Source organism: Chiloscyllium plagiosum, chromosome 22, assembly GCF_004010195.1.
Source record: "Chiloscyllium plagiosum isolate BGI_BamShark_2017 chromosome 22, ASM401019v2, whole genome shotgun sequence".
In the NCBI taxonomy this organism is placed as follows: Eukaryota; Metazoa; Chordata; class Chondrichthyes; order Orectolobiformes; family Hemiscylliidae; genus Chiloscyllium; species Chiloscyllium plagiosum.
In genome coordinates this window covers 52,612,626-52,634,985 of record NC_057731.1, presented here as the reverse complement: position 1 = coordinate 52,634,985, position 22,360 = coordinate 52,612,626, and the positions used below count along the sequence as shown (strand labels likewise).

General features: G+C 40.2%; 1 protein-coding gene across 1 annotated transcript in view; it reads right to left on the bottom strand.

Annotated features, from left to right (window-relative positions):
* slf2 (SMC5-SMC6 complex localization factor 2) overlaps positions 1-22,360 on the bottom strand; it is a 109,390-nt gene that overhangs the window by 17,985 nt on the left and 69,045 nt on the right. Inside the window, exons 7-18 of the mRNA XM_043713065.1 lie at positions 21,466-21,603; positions 20,413-20,580; positions 18,421-18,523; positions 15,511-15,598; positions 10,932-11,073; positions 10,431-10,542; positions 9,686-9,862; positions 7,108-7,205; positions 4,779-4,866; positions 2,992-3,120; positions 1,405-1,482; positions 456-542 (exon numbers count right to left, since the gene is read on the bottom strand). Coding sequence (XP_043569000.1) covers positions 456-542; positions 1,405-1,482; positions 2,992-3,120; positions 4,779-4,866; positions 7,108-7,205; positions 9,686-9,862; positions 10,431-10,542; positions 10,932-11,073; positions 15,511-15,598; positions 18,421-18,523; positions 20,413-20,580; positions 21,466-21,603 — 1,408 coding nt within the window. The remainder of the gene's footprint in view (positions 1-455; positions 543-1,404; positions 1,483-2,991; positions 3,121-4,778; positions 4,867-7,107; positions 7,206-9,685; positions 9,863-10,430; positions 10,543-10,931; positions 11,074-15,510; positions 15,599-18,420; positions 18,524-20,412; positions 20,581-21,465; positions 21,604-22,360) is intronic.

The window sequence follows — 22,360 nt, the reverse complement described above, 5'->3', positions numbered from 1 at the left end:
GAGCCACCTCCTTCAGTACCCTGGGATGTAGACCATCAGGCCCCGGGGACTTATCAACCTTCAGACCTAACAGTCTCCCCAACACCAATTCCTGGCAAATATAAATTCCCTTCAGTTCAAGTCCTTCAGCCACTGTTACCTCTGGGAGATTGCTTGTGTCTTCCCCAGTGAACACAGATCTGAAGTACCAATTCAACATAGTAGGGCCACGCAACCTTGTGGGCCAACAATTTGACTAAACTGAAGAACAGAAACTGTATCCATCATTCTTAACTTTCTTCGAGGCCTCATCTCTTTCCCCAAACATGGTATCAATGCTAGATATGTCAGAAGAATTATGCTTCAGAGTAGGTGGTCCATAACGAAGCATCTAAGTGAACAGAATGGTGCTTTTTCACAGCAAACAAAAGGCTCAAACTTTAAAACAAAATCAGCTCAAGTTCTTTGTTGAATACCTTGCTTCGGTAAAGGAGTTTAGGATCCTCTCTTATGTCGCACTTAATGTGTTTTTCTATTTCAGCACAGAGCTGTATAAGGTGACTCTGAAGGAAAATAAAACTCACATGAAAATACTCTGCAAAGAGTAAAAGCAATAATGAAACATTGTGCTGACAGAGACAGATGGGAGAAATACAACTTTAACTTCCACAACAAAAAAATGCATTGTACAGCATCTTCAACAGCAGGGAGGACCCTGAAGGGCTTCACAACTAACATTGCTTAAGTGTAGCCTCTGCTGTAGAAAATGCATCAGCCAACAATAATTAGGATTAACAAACAACTAACACAATTTCTGGAGATTGCCAGTAGTGTTCAAATCCCACAATTTGATAGAGAAATCAAATGCAGTCTCCCTGCAAGTGGCCACGCAAGTAGATAGGGTGATAAAGGCGGCAAATGGCATGCATGCCTTTACTATTCAGGGAACTGAGTACAAGAGTCAGGATGTCATGTTGCAGCTTTATAAGACTTTGGTTAGGCTGCACTTAAGAACGTTGCATTCAATTCTGGTCACCACATTATAGGAAGGATGTGGAGGCTTTGGAGAGTGCGCAGCCTGTTTGGCCACGTTCAACTTTTACACAACTTGCTTTCACAGCAGTATAAAACTCCTTTAGCTTATTCTTTATATTAAATCGACAAAGAGTCAGTTACTCAATCAATTAATATGTAACAACAATAACTTCTGACATGGCTATCCACATCCCTTTGTGCATACCAATGCAATAATGGCCAGGTAATCTGTTTTACTCGAGTGCAACTCCACTAAAGTCTGTTGATACTTGTCAATGATTGCCATCTCAAAACTGAGCTCTGAAACCATGACTAATAGTTTCACCTTTAGCCAGCCTTTTAACACTCCTATCCCAGCTTCACTAAAAAAAAAATCAAACTGAAACTTACCCGTTGACTGGAAGGAATATGTTCTACGTGCAACACTTCATTTGCTAAGACGAGAAGATTGTAGCACAGGTAATAGGCCTAATGAAATAAATTATATGATTCTGGTAAATTAAACATCCATTTACAGATTTCCAATTGACCCGAAATTTTCTTTGGAAGTGGGGCGAGATTATTTTGCTCAAGAGACAAGACCAAACATTTCAAAGCCATTAGTAGGAGCACCACCATGTGGTGTATTTTTGCCTCTACTCCACTCAATGTGTGTAATCCCCAATTCCACAGGGTGTCTCTGCACTAGTGTGGCATTGTCATTTCCCAACCAACCACTCGCAACCAGCAGACTGGCAATTAAGTGAGCAACTAAGGAAGTCTTAGCCATGTTCAAGTCAAGCGGGAATAGAGTTAAGGGTTGGCAAAATTATTTCACATGGGAGTATTGCAGCCAGCAGTGATTTCTGACATAAACTGGATCCCCAAGGTAATGGAGTAGACAGCTAATTCACTAAAATGCCTAGTCCCTTTGTTTATTACCATATGATCCGCTGCAATCCAGCCACAGTGACAGTACAGTATTTGCTGATAAAGGAGTGGGGGAGTCAAAGATCAAGATATTTAAAACCATTGAAATATACAACTAACACACACTACAATTTCATTGTTGTTAGGAGAGTACTGTAAAGTCTTTTGAGATGAATGAAGTTAAGGAGGACTGAGCAGCTTCGTCTATAGCAGTCGTGTAGTCTAGTGTAAATAATGACATTAACCTGCCTGTGAAATACAGTAGGAGTCTTTAAAATTCTAACCTTTTCCAAGCCAAGGTCTGTCAGGGGTGCAAATCATTGCAGTTAGTTCATAATTGGTCTCACTGCACAGAAAACCAAAGTACATTCAACACACTGTAGTATTGATTAACCATTTTCATGCAAAAATTGCCTATTTTTCAACAAGCAGTCAGGTGCAACTCTTCTTTCACAAATTAATACCAGGATGCATTTAAAAATATATTAAGTGCACATGGAAGACCAATAAATCAACTTAGGAGGAAAATATGAATTTGTTGCTTGTCTGAGCAGAATAAGTGGTGCTCACATTCAAAACCGTGCTTCCAACATGCCCTTTTTTAAAAATAAACAAGGCCTCAGTGAACATGAAATGCCAGTTTAAACAAATTTAAACTTTTCCTAAATGGTTAAGTTGCAGTATTAAGATTTACAGCCTGTTCTCAAATTCAAGTCATTGAAAAGATGGTGAGTAAACAAGCATTTCCACAATCACTTAAGTTTGTAAAATATCCAGTCGTGACGAATGCTCATGGACCTGAAATGCCAACTCTCCAAAGATAGTGCTGGACCTAAGGATTCCCATTGCCTACATTATGTTAGGGCAGCACTAAACTCAAACCACAGGTTTATTGGTGTTTCAATGCAACTCAAATTGTACAAAGAAAATGTTCATGTTCTTACATTTTAGTGCTTGCAGAATGTAGTGCATTTGCTATAAATGAAGGCACATTAACCCATCTTAACCCAAAGCTGAAGAAGAGCTTTAAAACTCAGTGAAATTGTTTAAAAGAAGTTGAAGTGTAACCTGTTGATCAAGTTCTGTAAGTGCAGCTTCTTTTCTGTCTCCCTGCTGACTGGATTTAGTCCTTTCCTCAATAGTTTTTAACAAAGATGATGGTTTCATCATATACAAAAATCGACACAGATTGGAGATCTAGAGACAGGGAATAAAAAGAATTGAAACTCTCAAATTGCACAACTGAAATCTGCTCCAACTTGACCATCCACTTCCCCTTCTATTATGACTATATACAAGATACTGCAGGTAAGGTCAGGTAATCAAAAACAGATCCAAACTAGTTATAAAGTAAACTGGTGACGATCAGGAAGGTTGTTTAAAAGAACAAGGAATGAACATTTGCACATCCATTGCTTTTAAGGAACAGACCTGCTTATTTTCCATGTGCCATTTTAATCTGTTTTTGCAATAGCAGGTGTCCACTGCAAGGCTCCTACATATAATTTATGACAGTCTTGATGTACCTATTTTGTAACCCTATGCAAAAGCACTTGCACTGTTCTGCATAAAATTATAATATCCAATGCACACCTAATGTTAAACAATCTGCATTCTTAAGTATAGATAACTTGTTGGCCAGTTATATTGGCACAGAGTTCTCAGCACAGTTCAGATTTTCCAGTATTAATTTATTAAAAAAGGTGCTTATGAATTTCAATTCCACTGCTGATCCAGTAAAGCATTCCAGGTTTTAATCTCTGCATTGTCTCAACTCACTTACTGTGTTGATTAACCTTGTGGCTCGAGCTCCAAACTCAAGAAATTGATGGAAACATTTTTTTCAAAACTCCAATGTTAAAACCCATCAAAATTGTGAACATCTCTACCAACTTACACTCAACCTTCTTTATTCCAGTGAAGAATCCCAGTTTCTCTAGAGTTCATCCAAAGTTCTGCTTCTGCACCAGCACTTCACATTCAGCAGTAATTCTAAGCGTTCGCACTCACACACAGCCCATGTCCCCCTTGCTGATTCATTGTGATCACAATATGCCTTCCCAACTATTTCTGTATCGTCAAGAAATTTGGATACATTACACTCTGCCCCTTCGTCCAAATCGTTAAAACAGAGCATAGAGAATTGAGGGCCCAGAATCATCCTCAAAGCACTCAACTAATGGCATCTTTCCAAATTTAAAAATACCTATTACCCAGACTCTGCCTTCTAAATGTTAACCAATTCTTAATCCATGCCAAGGCATCACTCCCAATACTGTGAGCCTTTGATCTTATGCAGTAACCTTTCAAGTGGCACTGCAATGACTGCCTTCTGAAAATCTAAGTAGACATCTACCTTCATCCCTTTATCAACTCTGCTTGCAACTTCCTTTGGCAGACCTGAGAGAACAGGGAGTGGGGTAAAGATGACCTGTGAGACAGTGCACTGTGAGGTCATGAGCCTAAAGTTTCAGCTCATGTCCCAGATAATGTCCCAGAGTCCACTTTCTCGCAATCCAACCAAAGCTTAGGGAAGCATAATCAAAAATAGATCCAAACTAGTTATAAAGTAAACCAGTGACTGAACTCTCAAAGCCTCGCCACTTCTCCATCTTCGGTATATGTTCTCTCGTTATTCCAAACTTAAATCATTTCAAGTATTAGACATCTTTCTTCACAATCATTTCCTTCTGCTGTCTAGGCTTCCTCAGTTAAACATTTCTTACCTTATGACCCTTTTCAACAGTCAATATACATCAAAAACCAATTTGGTTAAATTCGTGCAATTAAGAGATACACACTGCATTTTTCTTTTCATCTCCGCATTACTGACAAAATGAAATTGTCTCACATACCTTCAAATCTGGATCCTTTGGTACATAGAGGTGATTTTTGTCAAGAAGTTTTGAAATTATCACCATGCTAAGGTGCCTTCTTAGTTGCCTAGAAACATACAATTAGCCCGTTAAACTATGGGTCACTAAAATTAAGAACTCTGGCCCTGAACAATTACTACACCTTTTCCCCCCTGATTCTACTATTTTTCAGTCAACACGTGTAAGTGAGTGAACTGTTGAAAGTCAACGTAGGTAGTTATAACAGCATGATACATAACCACCTTCGTCGAACTGACATGGACTGCAGCAATTGGATTTGATAATTTAAGGTGCCATCTCACAACCATTTCCTCAGGAGCAATTAGATCAATAAATATAGGCCCTGTTACCTTTATCTTAGGAATCAACTTAAAAGCACAAACATGCACAAATATCAGCCGCGTGCTGAGAAACTGTAGTATCGCTAGGTGATGACTGAATTACACAGATTCCCTTTGTTTTAAGGGTCTGAAAACAAATAAAACTGAAAGAGAAGTAGTTTGACAGGGGAGGAGAGAAGAAAAAAAGTCGATGAGTACTCAATGAGATGAAACAAGAAAGAATTTCAGCAAAATTGACATTCTCACTTTGCATCAACTTATCGTATACATGATTTTAAGTCGATTCCTAAGATAAAGGTAGCACTAACAGGGTCTATATTTATTGATCTAATTGCTCCTAAGGAAATGGTTGTGAGATGGCACCTTAAATTATCAAATTCAATTGCTGCAGTCCATGTCAATTCTACGAAGATGGTTATGTGTCATGCTGTTATAACTTTCAAAACCTACATTGAGATGCAGTTTACAGAAATGAATAAAAATTAGATTTCTAGTTCGTATTTCCAAAATTAATTTCAAAAACAGGTTAAAGATAGTCTTAGGGAGGAACTTGCATTTTAATCACACCAATTTAGAAACCCAATCAAAACTACATCCTAAACCAAGGAAAACATTCCTGGACATTGTGCTTCACCTTCAAGATAAAAAAAACTGTTCTGATATTTATGAAAAATCAACTTAGTTAGCAAAAAACAGCACTAGGGGAATTCACCCATGCCACTGAGCTGCAGAAAGTCAATTATTAGCATGATGTTCATTTCTGAAGGCCCTTCATTGATCACTTTGGCCTGAGAAGGAAGCAATCCAGAAATCTGGAAGCACATCATCACTACATTTTGCTACAACTTGTCAGTAGCCTACAAGTGGAGAAAGTATTGAAATGCTTGAAATAGAGGCAACGTCCACATTGCGAAAGGATTCTTTGTGGAGTCCTTGCAGAAATCAACTTGTACCCAAGTCAGAACACAAAGCAGGACAATTTCAAGCAGCTGCTTTTAAGTACAGAAAATGTTTCTATGTCGGGTCTTAAAAATTACACCTCCCTATGGGACCTCCTGCACTGACAGATCTTAAAAAGGTATGAAGGAAGGTGGTAGACGAAAATAAAATACATGGTGGCTCAGCGGTTAGCACTGCTGCCTCACAGCGCCAGGAACCTGGGTTCCATTCCAGCCTCGGGTGACTGTTTGTGTGGAGTTTGCGCATTCGCCCAGTGTCTGCGTGGATTTCCTCCGGCTGCTTCGGTTTCCTCCCACAGTCCAAGGATATGCAGGTTAGATCAATTGGCCATGCTAAGTTGCCCATAGGGATGTGTAGGTTAGGTGCATTAGTCAGGGTCAAATATAGGATAGGGGAAGGTTACTCTGCAGAGGGTCGGTGCGGACTTGTTGGGCCGAAGGGCCTGTTTCCACACTGTCGGGATTCTAATATCCTAACATCAAGACAGAATTATATGAAACAGCAACTGAATAGTGTCAAAGAGTTCAACAGCCCACTTCTGTTCCTTTCTGTTGTCACATCTGTACAGGAAGTTTGGCTGCTCTCAACATAAGCAGCAAGCAGAAATAACACAACAGGCGTAGTAGCATATCATTTGAATACTTAAGATACGTTGCTGAAGCTTTTCATTTTACATTCATTAGGAGAAACAATGTTCAAATAATCATAGCGTACACTACATCTGAGCGCTTAGGAAGCCTATCGTCAGTCTTGACCCTTTATGAAATAAAGAACACCCTTTTCTTCTGTCATGTTGTGAATGCTTGAAATTTGACATTCTTCCACGTGTCCTGATGAGTGCAAGACAAAAGTTTTGGGAACATCTATAATCCATAATAGATGTGGTTCTTGGGTCTGAATGGTTCCCTGTTTACTTTCTCCTAGGAACGGATGTATTAAGGAGGCTTTAGTGGTCTTTAAAAAAACACGACCATTTTCAATTATCCTCAAACTGCACCATGCATTACCTTCCTCGTGTAGAGAAATCTGGCAGCTGTTGAACCAGGTACAAAAGATTATGATGATGCTCTGATAAGTCACTTAGAAGCATGCAGAGCTCGAACATCTGTTCAAAAACAAGATAGCTTGTCAAAACCACATGCAAATTCACTCAACTCTAAAACAAGAGTCATTTTGATTTACATCAAATCTCCAGCTCTCATATAAACATAACCCAAAACAGAACATTATTCCTAACACAAGGAAACAGAAATCGCTAGAGAAGCTTGGCAGGTCTGGCAGTATCTATTGAGATAAAACAGAATTAACACGGAGTTCAGTGACTCTTCTTCAGAACTAACAGCAGCTGGGAAAAAGTTGTATGCATGCATATGATGGAGGGAGGCGAGGATAAGAGGATCCTTCCACATATTTAATAACTCAAGTTCTTCCAATATTACTTAAGAGCACAAAATTTTAAAACTATTTATAACAAATCCATGACAGATAATTTAGAGGTCAAATGCTTTCCAGGCAGTTAACTATGAAATAGCAGTTTTGAGATATTAGTTTATCTTTATATCTCCTTCAGGTTTCCGGCTTCTCTACACTTATTGGCATACATGCTGTCAATTAATGAAATACATTTTATAAAAATGATATTGTGCACTCACAGGGCTTTGATGATTTTGCCGCCAACAGACTAATGGGTGATTGTGACATAGACAAAGTTACAACATCACAATTGATATTTAATTACCTAGAAACTGTGCACAGTTAAGAAAGCAATGTTGCTATTAAGTGTTTTTCTTTTGACATAGAAATTTAATGACAATTCACCAATGACTCAATGAGAACAATACTCCAGGGACAGTCTGTCTCATTTACAATATGGGACAAAGTTGCAGAATTTTCAGACAATTTAAAAATTCCAGCATAACACACAAAGTCTAACTGAGGTTCAGCACTGCCTTAACCAAAGCTGCACTCATTCTGTTTCAAATATTTCAGGTGAAGTTCACCACTCTACAGCTATATTGCTCAGAAGTCAAGAAATGCTCATCCACTGAAAAGTCTTCTCTACTCACAATACTACAGAAAACTTTGCTACCAAGAACAGTTTTAGGAAGTTAGGTTTGCCCGTTCAACCTATAAGTTTTCTCCTTACCAGAATGTTGGTCTTGTCCTTCTAACATCAAAAAGTACATGAAGTGGAAGGGTTTAGAGGGAGATATGGGCCAAATGTTGGCAAACGGAACTAGATTAATTTAGGATATCTGGTTGGTATGGAGGGTCGAGTTGGACCTTAAGGTCAGTTTCTGTGCTGTACATCTCTATGACTAGATAATTAACACTGTCTTAGTTTTCAAATATCTCCACATTAAAACCTTGTCTAAATGAATGAGGAGGGATCTTTTAGAAAGATAAAAAATTAAGGGAATTGATAAGATAGAAGTTAGACAGGATGTTTCCACTGGCAGATGAAACTTGGACAAGAGGGCATAGCCTCAGTGAGGGGAAGCAGCTACAGGACTGAATTGAGAAGGAACTTCTTCACCCAGAGGGTTGTGAACCTGTGGAATTCCCTGCCCAGTGAAGTGGTTGAAGTTTCCTCAGTAAGATAGATAATTTTTTGAACAGTAAAGGAACTAAAGGTTATGATGAGAGGGCAGGTAAGTGAAGCTTAGTCCATGAAAAGATCAGCCATGACCTTATAGAATGGCAGAGCAGGCTCTAAGGGCCAGATGGCCGAGTTCTTATGTTCTATATTTATATGTAAACATTGCATGTAATCATAACTTCCATAATCAATCTAACTTGGGAACTTAATGGCCATAACTTTCTCAAATAAGCACCATCACAGTTTCTGACAAAACATTTCCATTCTGAGGAAGGGTCACTCAACCAAAAACGTTAACTCTGATTTCTCTCGACAGATGCTGCCAGATCTGCTGAGGATTTACAGCAATTTCTGTTTTTGTTTCTGATTTACAGCATCTACAGTACTTTTGGTTTTAATTATACATTCTAACTTGCTCGCCAGCAGTACGGGGTAGATTTCAGCGACTGGTAGGCAATTAATCTAGTCTTGCGCAAGACATAAAATGTCGTTATGTACTGATAAAAACAGAATTAAGAAAGATATTAAGCATGGAGGGAACAGGAACACATGCATTAACAGGCTTGTGACTGGAACAAATATCTGAAAACCAATGAGATGAAAGTCCCATCTTTTCAGGTTAAACTGAAGGCTGCTCTTCTCCCCAAGAGAGCAGGAATCTGCACAAAATTGTGCTGGAGCATCCATAATCCGGTTTCAAATAAAACTGAATTCACATTGCAAACAATTAACACCAACTAGGAAGTGATATGACACCACCATTGCGCCACAGAACATTACAAAAAAAAAAAATCACATGAGAGTATGGGGGGGATGTTTTCCTAAAGTTAACGCTAAGAAATAATTTACTCTCAGGCAGAATTAATTCCTTGGAGTGCAAGAACATGATGCAACCCAGCAACAATATTTCTTTACTCAATCATTCTTATATTAACAGAGTTACTTACCCTTATGCATACTGTCAAAGCACATTAAAGTAATCTTACCTTTATGTTCCATTGTCTTATATTGTTCAGGAGTCTGTCCAGTAAACATTGAAAATCTTTTAAAGGAGTCAGCTGAAGTTCTTGTTCAAGGCTGATTCTGCCCAGTAAGCTTATCAGCAACACTAATTCTCCATCAGAATACGCTTCAGGGCAAATGGAAGTACAGAGCTGTAGAAACTGATGGAATTATAAAAAAGCAGACATTTGAGAGAACAGTAAATTCAATTAAGCATGGCAGATTTTAAACTGCCAGAAGACAATTTCTTACTTTTAACTTCCAAATTAAGACTCTCAAGCAAATTATCCATGATCGAACAATGAATAACAGATCCCTAACTTGTGATCCTGCCCTCAAAACACTGGCTTCACCTCAAACTGGTTTATGATTATGCAGAAACTCATTGAAGATATATCCAGAACAGGTTTTGTTTGGTTTCCTACTGCCTTACTTCAAATATGTCAGTCCAAATTAAGTCTGCAAATTAAGTTTGTTTAAAGCCTCAAAACTACATAGTTAATTCAGATCCCTTCTCCCTTGGGGAAGGGAGAAAACCAGAGAGTCATTCTCTATTAAGGAATATTTTCTTTAAAAAAACCTTGTGGGAAAACATTAGCACAGGCTAATGTTACTGCAGCGCAACAGGAAATGAATCTAATTAGTGCCAGTGAATGAATCACAGTAATCCTTAATGGGAACAGAATTGTACTGTTAGCATAATGAACATGAATTAGGAGACAGGTATACCTTAACAACATTCTTTATGCCAAATTCTGGCAGAGAATCGAAGATGGGATCTCTCTGGGATGCTGGCGCACTCTCTTCCGGATAATTTTCCTTATTATTTTGCAAACCAGACCTAGAAACAGTAACCAAATTCCACCATTTTAAATCATTGGTCCAATAACATTTATACAACTGAAATGTAATGCCATACAAAACTTGCGATTTTCTGCTACAAATGGCTCAAGTAGATGGTAGTAAGGTTACACAAGAACATAAATATAAGATTGGGCCATTCAGCCCCGAGGCCGCTTTGTTATTCCACATCATCATAAATATTTGCCCCAGGCCTTAATTCTTCTCCCACGCCAACTTCTCATATCCAATATTTTAAAAATCTATATCTGAAAAGCTTCAGGACAGATGGAAGAAACAGAACAGAACTAAAGAGATGAGGCTTATAAAATAAAACAAAGGCTTTTAAAATAAAAGAATTGCTCATATATGAATAGCATGTTAACTTACAATATATCCTCTTCAGTGAAGTCTGGTTGAAGGTGCTTTAATGGAAACAAAGTGCCAAACTGTGCTCCTAGGTTGAGAAAGACTGCAACTATGTCCTTGAGACTTGGAGTCCAAATCCTGAACCTACTGGTGTCACCCTTGACTAACATATTAGAAAAATACTGTTAGAAGGCATTGGTGATCTTTCAAGCTACAGAAACAAGATTGACGTTTGACTAAAATTGCTTTGATTAGTGAATCATACAGCAAGCAACACAGTTTTTCAGACTGAGATCCAAACCATTTGAGCAGATATAAATGTATATCTGGACCAATCGTGAACAGTTTTGGGCCTCATAACTAAGGAAGAATAGGCTGTCATTCCAGGGGGCCCAGAAGATGTTTACAGAATTGAGAGTTTACCATATGAGGAATAGTCAAGGGCTCTGGAGCTGTATTTGGAGTTTAGGATGAGGGGAACTGATTGAAATTTACAGATACTGACAGGCCTGAACAGAGTGGACATGCAGACTATGTTTCCTTCGCAGGAAAGACTAGCACCCGAAGGCACAGCATCAGAGTGAAGCTACAACCCCTTAGAACGGAGATAAGAAGCAATTTCTTCAGCCAGAGGGTAATTAAGTGTGGAACCCACTGCGGAGAAGGCTGTGGAGGCCAAAACTTTGAGTTTCTTTAAAACAGATAAATAGGTTGTTGAGAAGGTAGGAGCATGTGGTGGAAAAATATATAGCAGCCATAATCCAACAGTGGAGCAAACTCAATGGGCCAAATGGCCTAATTCTGCTCCTGTATGTTATGGTCTTGAACAGATTTGGAGTGTGATAACCCAGACAAGGCTCATTGGGAATGACCAACCGCCTTTTGGAGCTGATAGAGAAAGAGTTCCCTTGGTAACGGGCAATGGCCTGGCCAGGTGGAACTCATCTCCTGACCTCTTGTGACACTATGGTTGTGCCCCTACCGCCGGACCAGGAGGCCCAGGTTCAAGTGCCACCTGCTCGAGAGGTGTGCAATACCATCTCTAAACGGATTGGTTAGAAAATATCCACCTTAGGGCCAGGAGGGTCTTCTGTAATATAAATACACAGTCAGTTCTGCTTTGAACTGTCTTTCATTAACACAAAATTGGCTTTAATGTGATTGGGTGAATAGGGAAGGCTGTTACTAAAACGCGAACTTGCAAAGTGTGTGCTGGCTGTAACACAATTACATCACCAATGCTTTACACATGTTCTTTGTATTGCGTGATTTTTGCATAGCATTAGATATCACGAAAGCAATTATCGCATTATAGAAGAAATGCTTTAGTGTCCCTATCTCTGAACCAGGAGCCTCGGTTCCGGTCTTACTTTCTCCAGAGGTGCCAGAGACATCTGTGGACAGTTGATTAGAAAAAAAAGCAAACCCATTTAATAATAGAAAAACAAATCAGCTGCAGAACTACCTGCCTCAGATTGGGACCAACCATATAAGCTCTATTTTAGTGTTCAAAATGTTCTTTTCCCATTTTCAATATTGGATATATGAGTCACGCCCATGTCCATGTGGGCCACGAGGTGGCATTCTGAAAGAAAATTACTATGAATATTCAAAAGGACTGAACGAGTATCCCAGATTCTTCTTGGAGCATCTTTGGTTTGTGCCACGTTTCAAAGGATAATGAAGAACATCCTCCAAGGAGTGCCACTCTACCACAGTGAGGTTTAGTCTCAGGAACTACTGCACTGGAACATGTGAACAGATTGGAGGAGGTCTTGTTGCATTTAAGGCTGGCATCTGGCTAAGACGGGAACAGTGCACTCCAGGCAAACAAGGTAAATGTACCTCGGGTACAGAGTTGACAAGGATGGATTACACCCTGTCGGAGAAGGTGAAAGCAATAAAAAAAAAGAGACTAACTCCAAGGAACAAAACAGAGTTGAAGCTTTGGCGAGGTTTCAAACATTACTCGGGGGAGATATGGTCCCCAAGCTCCCAGAATTAGAACCTTCAACTTGGGAAGTATTGGGATGATAACACAGGCTTCAGCAGTTAGGAAGGAACATCCTTGGCTAAGAGTCTAATTGACCATATTCTTAGCTATGGCAACTCCTTCATGCTCTGTAACTTAAAACTCTTAATTACATCCATTTTGAATTCCATAAATGATTTACTGTCAACCGATGGGAAAGTATAATTCATCATTCCTGGATGAAATTTCAATTCACATGACCCCTTATTCTTGACTCCTCTACGTGAGGAAAGACTTGGGTAGTCAGGCAGGATGCTGGGAGAACACAGCAAGCCAGGCAGCATCAGCAGGTGGCCGAGTCAACGTTTCAGGTGTAACCCTTTTTCAAGGCCCTGATGCTACCTGGTTTGCTGCATTCTTCCAGCCTGTCTACTTTGGATTCCAGCATCTGCAGCTTTTTTTTTGTCTGACGGAAGTCTTTGTCAGTTGGTTTCATTAAATTTTCTGTACGGATCTACAAGGTGAAAATAAAACAACTTTCAATCACACCAAGTATGAGACCATAAGACAGATGAGCAGAATTAGGCCATTTGGCCCATCAGGTCTGCTCCTCCTTTCAATCATGGCTGATCGGTTTCTCAACCCCATTTTACTGTCTCCTTCATGTAGCCCTTGATCCCCTCACCAATCAACAACACATTCAGTTCTGTCATAAATACACTCAATAACTCGTCCTTCATAGCCTTCCTTGGCAATGAGTTCCATGGACGAACCATCCTTCGGTCCGACTTTCAGAAATATCTTTCCCACTTCCATTCTATCCAGGCCTTTCAGCATGCTGTAAATTTCAATTAGATTCCCCCTACTATCCTTCTAAAATCCACTAAGTGCAGTCCCAGAGTCTTCAACTGCGCCTGATTTAAAAGCTTTCCACCCCCAGAATCATTCTTAGAAACCTCCTCTGGACCCCAGCCAATGCCAGCATGTCTTTCCTTAGATAGGAGACACAAAATTGCTCACAATATTACAAATGCAGTCTGACCAGAGCCTTAGAGCCTCAGCAGAACATGTCTGCTGTTGTATTCTAGCCCTCTTCAAATGAATGCTAACATCTCATTGGTCTTTCTAACCAAATGAGCCTGCATGTTAACCTTAACAGAATCCTGAACTAGGAATCCCAAGTGCCTTTGAGCTTCAGATTTCCAAAGCCTTTCCTCGTTTAGAAAATAGTGAATTCTTCCCATTGTTCTGACCAAAGTACCCAACCTGACACTTACACACTTTATGTTCTATCCGCCACTCTTTTCCCACTCTCCTAGCCTGTCCAAGTCCTTCTGCAGCCTCCCCACTTTCAACAATATCTACCCCTCCATCTATCTTTGTATCGCGCGAATACCTGGTAACAATGCCCTAAGTTTCTTCGTCTAGATTGTTAACATTGAACATAATAGCTGTGGACCCAACATGAAGCCCTGCAAATCTCCACTAGTCACCAGCTGCCATCCTGAAAAAGATCCCCTTATCCCTACTCTCTGCCTCCTGCCAGTCAGCCAATCCTTGCCCCTAACATCATAGGCTCATATCCTACTTAGCAGCTTCCTTGCTGGACCTTGTCAAAGGCCTTCTGGAAACCAAAATAGATCACGTCCACTGGCTCTCCTTTGTCTAAATTGCTCATTACCTCCTGAAATAATTCGATCAAATTTATCAGGGATGACCTCGCCTTGACAAAGCCATGACAACTCAGCCCATTTTATCACGTACTTCCAAATACACCGCAATCTTATCCTTAATAAAAGGACTCTAAAATCTTAACAACCAACCAGGTTGTGCTAACTACCCTATATTTTCCTGTCTTCTGCCTCCCTCCCTTCTTAAACAGGGTGTTACAGTAGCCATTTTCCAGCCCTCTGCTCTCATGTAACCTTTTGCTCTACAAGAACAATTTTTTTGTGCGAAGAAAGTAGCCCAATGGAAACCAAGATCAGAATTAATTATTTCAATTATTTGCAAAACAGTGATCAGGTTAATGATGATATTAAAAAGCATTTTTGAAAACTGTTGAAGTTACAGTCCTCCTGATCACCCTCCAATGCAGCTTTTTTTTTGCCTAGTTTAAACTAAGTCCTGAGGTGTTGAACGGAAGGTAACGGAAATTCTCTCGTAGCTCCTGGCACTTTCTCATTACACAACTAACTCAGGTTAATACAAGTCACTTCTGTGGGAACATGTATTAAAAATAATCGTGGAGGATGACAGGACAGAAGCAGCTAGACAGTTCTTAGTATCAGTGCCAGCTTTGTTAGAGACATGCAGATAAATTACATTTCTTTGTCTTGTTGTTTCTAATACTCAGCCAACCTTCTTTTAAATTGAAAGCAGATGCAAATATACAGCGAATTTATTCTGTTTGGTTTTATGATCAACTGTAGAGCCCAAACATCAATAGAGAAACAACACAAAAATGGCATTGGTCAGTGTCGTAGATATCAGAGCTTGGTTTCTGCAGCTCTTACACGGTGACTCTGACACACCCCATAAAAGATACCAGTGTTTCATTTTAGACTGAAAGATTTAAAGACCAGTTTTCGTGAACTTAAATTTTCCAAATAGTTGCTGCATACTAACCTATTCTATTAGCGGCACCAGTGCAGATGTCCCAAAGTGCTTTGAAAATGTGCATTGAAGCAATATAGTCTGAATGAATAGTCATCATCTGCAAAACAAAGGAGATTTCACCTGTTATTTACAAGGCAGAACTATACCTTCATTGTTGAAGCATAGATTGGCCCAAGGGAATTGTTATGGCAAGTAAATTAATTACTCCAATATCATTTTACACTACATCTGGTGTTTCTTAATTGAATAATTTATTAAGGGCTCAGACAAAAGTCAATGGCAAATTAGAAACAGATCACGATAGGTAATCAAAACCTTGGTCAGAAATGAGTTTTAAGGAGTGTGCTAAAGGACTAGTAGATTGAGAGAGAGAGGCAGTTAAAGAAAAAAAAGCTTGGGATAAAGGGAAGGAAGCAGGCACAGAAAGCCTACCACACAAGGACAGAGAAACTGGGAGTGCTACAGCTAAAGTACCTTAGTAAGCTTGGCAGCACTGAGGTCATAGAGTCATAGAGACGTACAGCATGGAAAAAGACCCTTCAGTTCAACCCGTCCATGCCGACCAGATATCCCAACCCAATCTAGTCCCACCTGCCAGCACCCGGCCCATATCCCTCCAAACCCTTCCTATTCATATATCCATCCAAATGCTTCTTAAATGTTGCAATTGTACCAGCCTCCACCATTTCCTCTGGCAGCTCACTACACACACGTACCACCCTCTGTGTGAAAACGTTGCGCCCTAGGTCTCCTTTAGGTCTTTCCCTTCTCACCCCAAACCCATGCCCTCTAGTCCTGGACTCCCCGACCCCAGGGAAAAGATGATAAAAAATATTAAAATAAAGGTATTGGTATAATGGGAGTCGATGCAAATACACTTACATACATGCAACTGCCTTTGCCCACTTAACTAACTATAATGTAAAGCGCTATACAAAAGGAAGTTTTTTTCCCTTCAACTGTAGAAATACCAGCCGCGGATTGCACCACAAGAGAAGGCAGTGATTGAGTTGGACTGTCATGGACAAGTAAGCTAGAATCTCAGACTAATGTTCTGAGAGTATGACTTTGCATCCCATCATGGCAGATGCTAAAATTTGAATTCAATAAAAAGCTAACCTAATAGCAAACATTTTGGACGTCATAAAAACTTATCTGGTTCACAAACGTCCTTTAGAATGGAAATCTGCCATCCTTACTTCATCAGCAACTTGACCCAGTGTTTAAACTCTAAACTACCCTTCAGGCAATTATGGATGGGCAATAAATGTTCAAACAAATAACCTGAAGTATGGAAATGAGCTGGTAGTGGCAATGCCTCATATACTTTTAATTCAATAAGTGAATTCAAATTCCACCATCTGCGCTGGCAGGATTCAAATCCAGATCCTCAGATAATCCTGTGAGAATATCATGAAGCCATTGCCTCCCCACAATGTCCCTTCAAGTCTAATAAATTATTCCAAAACATATTATAGGAGCAGTAAAAAATAATTATGATACCAAGTCCGATGAAGAGATTTGAGGATAGATGATCAACTGTTTGGTCAAAGAGATAGACTTTCAGGAATATCTTAAAATGAGGAAACTGAGATAGGGAGGCAGAAAATTGTAGGCAGAGTCATCAGAAGCAGCAGAAAGCTCAACCAACATTTTTCTTTCTATTCGTTTATTGGATGTGTGTTGTTGGCTAGGCTAATATCTACTTCCCTCCCGAGATGCTCTTGAGAAGGTTGTGATGAGCTGCCTTCAAGTAACACTGCAGTCCATTTGGTATTGGTACACCCAGTGTGGTGGAGGAGGAAATTCCAGGATTTTAACCCAGTGACATTGAAGGAAGTAGAATTGGCAAGTAGATTGGCGGGCAACTTGCAACAGGTGGTGCGCTAGACATTTCTGGCCGTTGTACCTCTAGTTGGTAGGGGTCACAGGTTGGAAAGAGGGTCAAAAGACCCTTGGTGATTTGCTGCAAGAAACAGCTTTGCGATTTATACAACAGAATAGTATGATGACATGATACAGGAAGGGCAAATGTGTCCATGAATGGGGATTTGGAGTATTTATATAAAGAATAAGAACAGCAGTTATTGGGAGGGCAGGGAACAGGCTATGAAGAATTGAGCAGAAGGTAAATAACAGAATGAGAAGCTACAATGTGCAGTGCCCAAAGAAAGCAGTGAAGATACCTCACTGGGAAAGCGAGCAAAATACATACGGTAAAAGACCCAGAATGTCAGATCAGAGAAGTAGAGTAAGGCGAGATCCTCAAAGAGATGAAAGTGACAGAGGAATGAGATGACAGGACAAGACAAATTGAGGTTTGGATGCAAAAGCCACACTACCACTGCAATAGTCAGGGTGGGGAAAATGGTGAAAGGTATAGCCATGGAAGGGAGAGTCCAGTTAAAGGGAAGACATCGTCATACATGGGGTAGGGTTTCTATCAAATATGTAATTATGATATGGACTGCCAGAACTTGGACTGCAAGCAAACAGACAGACATTCAGGAAGGTGACAATAGGAGTGGCGAGAGCTGACTTGGCCTGAGAGGGGGATTCACGATCATTCAAGCAAAAGTAAAGTCATCATAGTCCTACCGGACCATAGGGCTGGCCATTAGGTACCCTGAGCGTCACCAAGATTGGGCGAGGGGAGAGGTCGAATCCTTCGGGCAACCTCAGCCGGTACAGGAATTAAACCCATACTTTTGGCATCAGTCTCCATTACAAACCAACCATCCAGACCACTGTCCTTTCGAATTAACAGTTTAAAAATAAAAAAAGGAAGTTTGAAAACTGTGCAATCTAGTACTATTACAAAACAGCAAAGCAGCCCCAGTCAGAATTGGTACAGCTAAAAACTGTGCTAATGGAACAGACCAGTAACCAGTAATAATGTGCAACATTGCGTATCCTCACCTTAAATAAGAACTTTAAAACTGGCTGCGGACATGGCGATGAGGAGTAAGTTTGACTTACGATCCCATTAGTGAATAAAAATACCTGCTGGCTGCTTCCAGAACTGAACACAAAAGAAAATGTCATTAACATTTTGATTCAATATAAGCGAGCTCATGTTCATAAGTATACTCAAAGTTATTGACTAGGGTTGAATATTACTTGCTACTTTCAACCCCAGCCTGAATGCTGTCTAGCTTTTGCTGCACATGAAGATTATTGCTTAGTAACTGCTGCTCATTAGCACTGATGAGGACCCCTTCTATCACTCTGCTGATTATTCTGAATAAACTGATTAGGTGGTAATTGGTCAGGTTGAATTTGTCCTGCTTTTATGGACATGATACAACTGGGCATTTTTCCACATTGTTGGGTAGATGCCAGTGTTGCATCTGTTCTGGAACAGCTTGGCTAGTGGCACAGCAAGTTCTAGACCACACATCTTCAGTATTATTGCCAGAATGCTCTCAAGGACCACAGTGCCTCCAGGTGTTTTTTGACACGTGGATTAAGTCAAAATAATTAAAGGCTGGCATCTGTGGAGGGGATGAAGATAGATTGCGTGCTTATCACTTCTGGCAGAAGGTGGTTGAAATACTTCAGCATTGTCACCCCAATAATTGAAGAAGGGGATATTTGTCAAACTTGAACCTGCTGTTCGATGTTTAATTGTCCATTACTACTGGAGGCGGCACAATTGCAGAGCTTAGATCTTATGCGCTGGTTAAGATATGACTTGCTGCTTGTTGTAGATACAGCATGACACAATGTTTTATTTCAGCAGACCTGATGCTTCTTCTGGTGTGCCCTCTGACACACTTCAGTGAACCAAGGTTAGTTTGGTGGTAATACTAAACTGCAACACAAGGAAGCAGATTGCGATTGAATATAATACTGCTGCTCCAGGTAACCAACAATGCCTTTTCGGTGCCTAGCTTGGAGCTGTCTTCACTATGGCCTAGCTTGGAGCTGTCTTCACTATGAAAGTGCTTTGTCTCCACAATAACTATCAGTAGGAATGCACAGTCACTGGTAGATGAACGTGCTGGCGTTAGATTGGTGGGGAGAGGGTAGTCAAGTTTTTCTCTTATTGGCTCCTTCATCAATTACTACAGAACACAGACTGGCAGCTGTATGATTTGGGACTCTGCCAGTTTGGTCACTGGTAGTGGAATTAAGTCACTCTTGGTGATAAATATTGAAATCATCCTTGCAGGATACATTGTGCCCTAACCACCCTTAGTGCTTCTTCCAAGTGATATTCGACATGCTGAGTTACATTTCAAGAAGAATGGCTACATCAGGCTGTGTCTCAACTAGTCTGAGGTACAGCTCTCCCACTTTGATACAAGCACTCACATTAGCATGGGATTGGGTGGGGGGGCTTTATGTGCTGTGCGTGCCATCACGTCTGGTGTCACAGATGATACAGATGTGGTGTCATTTTTCCTTCCCAGAAGGACATAAGTGAATCAGATGGATTTTTTCATCAATTGCTTCAGACTAGCCTCTAATTTCAGATTTATCAGCTGAATTCAAATCTCACCATCTACCATGGTGCTCAAGAATTTAAGCTCATGACTCCATGGGACTACTGATCAAGTTACAATACCATTACCTCCTTAAAACATATTAGAAAGGAAGTCTGTAATCTAATGAAGGACGGACAAATGTCAGATCATAAAAACGACAACGTTAAAATTGTGCAGTTTTTTTGCTCTGGTGGAAGTTAGCAAGAGTTGAAATGAAATGGATTTAAGTACATTTCAGTGAAAACTAGCAATGAATGGCAAAATAAAACAGCATCCAAGTTTTTAATTGCTGTACAAAAATAGGACTGCTATCACTAGTTTTGGATCTAAAAACCTTTAAGATGCCTGTCTTTAAACAGTACCCTTCTGATATTCAAACTTTTACATTAGTAGGAAAATTAGGTTTATACAGTTTCCTCACCTGATCAGAGTCCTTTCCAGAAAATTTTGCGGTGTCAATTCACTCGGTGTCAACCTGAGGTTGTGTTGATCAAAGTGTTTCCCAGCGTGCAACACGCTGAAAATCTTTTCCCCAGGGGGTACATCTGGTATTCCATCAGTTTTTACAGAGAACTTGATCAAGAAGGCCCTTCAATCAAAACAGAAATGGAAACAAAACAGTTCAGCACAAGATAGCCCCTTCAAGATATTGTCCAATAAGCACATTGCAAACATAGAATGTTTGTCTCACTGGAACACAAACAAGATTCTGAATTGCTATCCGTAGAATAGAATCATGTTAAAAGTAAACAATTGGCTTAGCTTTATTTCAGTGTCAAAGCATTTCATTCTGCTTTGACACAAGCTGCAGCATTTGGTTTAGTTGCTATCAGACAATTTGACAAATGATGCTAGAGAGATTGGGCACAATTCGATGGTGCCCAACCAGGCATATAGTCAGGGCTGTGTGTAAAATTCAACAGATGGTCTTCCCATCACCAGCCCTCCCTTTTCCTGACTTAAAGGAAGTTTTATGTGGAGTGTACAAAGGAAAGAGTGATCCACTCATCCTTGCCCAGTTGATGCCTTAAGTGGCCAAATACTGAATGGTTCTAAACAGTTTCAAATTTGAGGGAAGACAGGGGAGAACAGAGATAGGGAAAGCATAGTCAGGCTATACCAATCCTCAGTCAAGAGGCTTTTTCCATTCTGGATACCCACCTTCTATCAGAGATCTGCCAACAACCACCAGCCCATATCCCATCTCAGTCCATCCCCTGACTGTTTTACCCAGTGAGAATGTGAAAAGCAAAGGTGTATGGAGGTCAGGGAAATATGGAATACTTGGCTCGGTGTCAGTCTAGAAGTGAAGGTTTTGCAAGCCCAATGAGTGTGGAGATGAATGGGAATTCATGGAACACCACAACTAATATATAATTGTTGTCTGCTGGTCTCCACTCTTAAGAGTTTAGAATTATACTCCCTAAATCGTTCCCTCCATATATTATTGGTGCTTCTATTATTAGTCACTAACCTGTGTTCTTCTGCAATTTGATCCATGTCTTCATCCGTTCCCTGTTCTTCATCTTCCTCAGAGACACAGTGGAGGTCAGGCACCTCGGTAAGTTCCTCTTGCAATTTTTTCTTCAGGTCCTTGAGCGTTTCCCCCAGACTAAAGAAATACACAATGATTAATTAGCTTTCTGCTTAAAGGCATATTTTGACAATATTAGTCCAAATTTATCTGTGAGGTGAATTTTTGAAGCTCATAGCTTAGCAAAATCAAAGGTTCATATCTACACCCCCAGTAAAACAATGAGGATGATGTACACAAAATATTCAAAGATCACAAATGCATCACTGACAAAATTACATTTCAAAGAATTGCATTCTGAAACCGTGCTGATCATTTTGTATCAAACTTGTGCTGGTCCTGTATTTTACCAGCTCTGGCTAGAGGAGGTTCACAATACACATTGGTGCAGCCTGCTCTTCCTCAGCTCTTTGGGTCTGTTTGAGGGGGAAGTTGATTGAGAAGAGAATCCTCCTCCATATCTCTGGCCCCCTTCGCAACTGAGTAACCAAGACTTTGACAGCACGTTACACAGTGGTGTGCAAGTTGTTGGAGGGAATCCTGAGGGACAGGATGTACATGTATTTGGAAAGGCAAGGACTGATTAGGATAGTCAACATGGCTTTGTGTATGGGAAATCATGTCTCACAAACTTGATTGAGTTTTTTGAAGTAGTAACAAGAGGATTGATGAGGGCAGAGCAGTAGATGTGATCTACATGGACTTCAGTAAGGCGTTCGACAATGTTCCCCATGGGAGACTGATTAGCAAGGTTAGATCTCATGGAATAAAGGGAGAAGTAGCCATTTGGATACAGAACTGTCTCAAAGGTAGAAGACAGAGGGTGGTGGTGGAG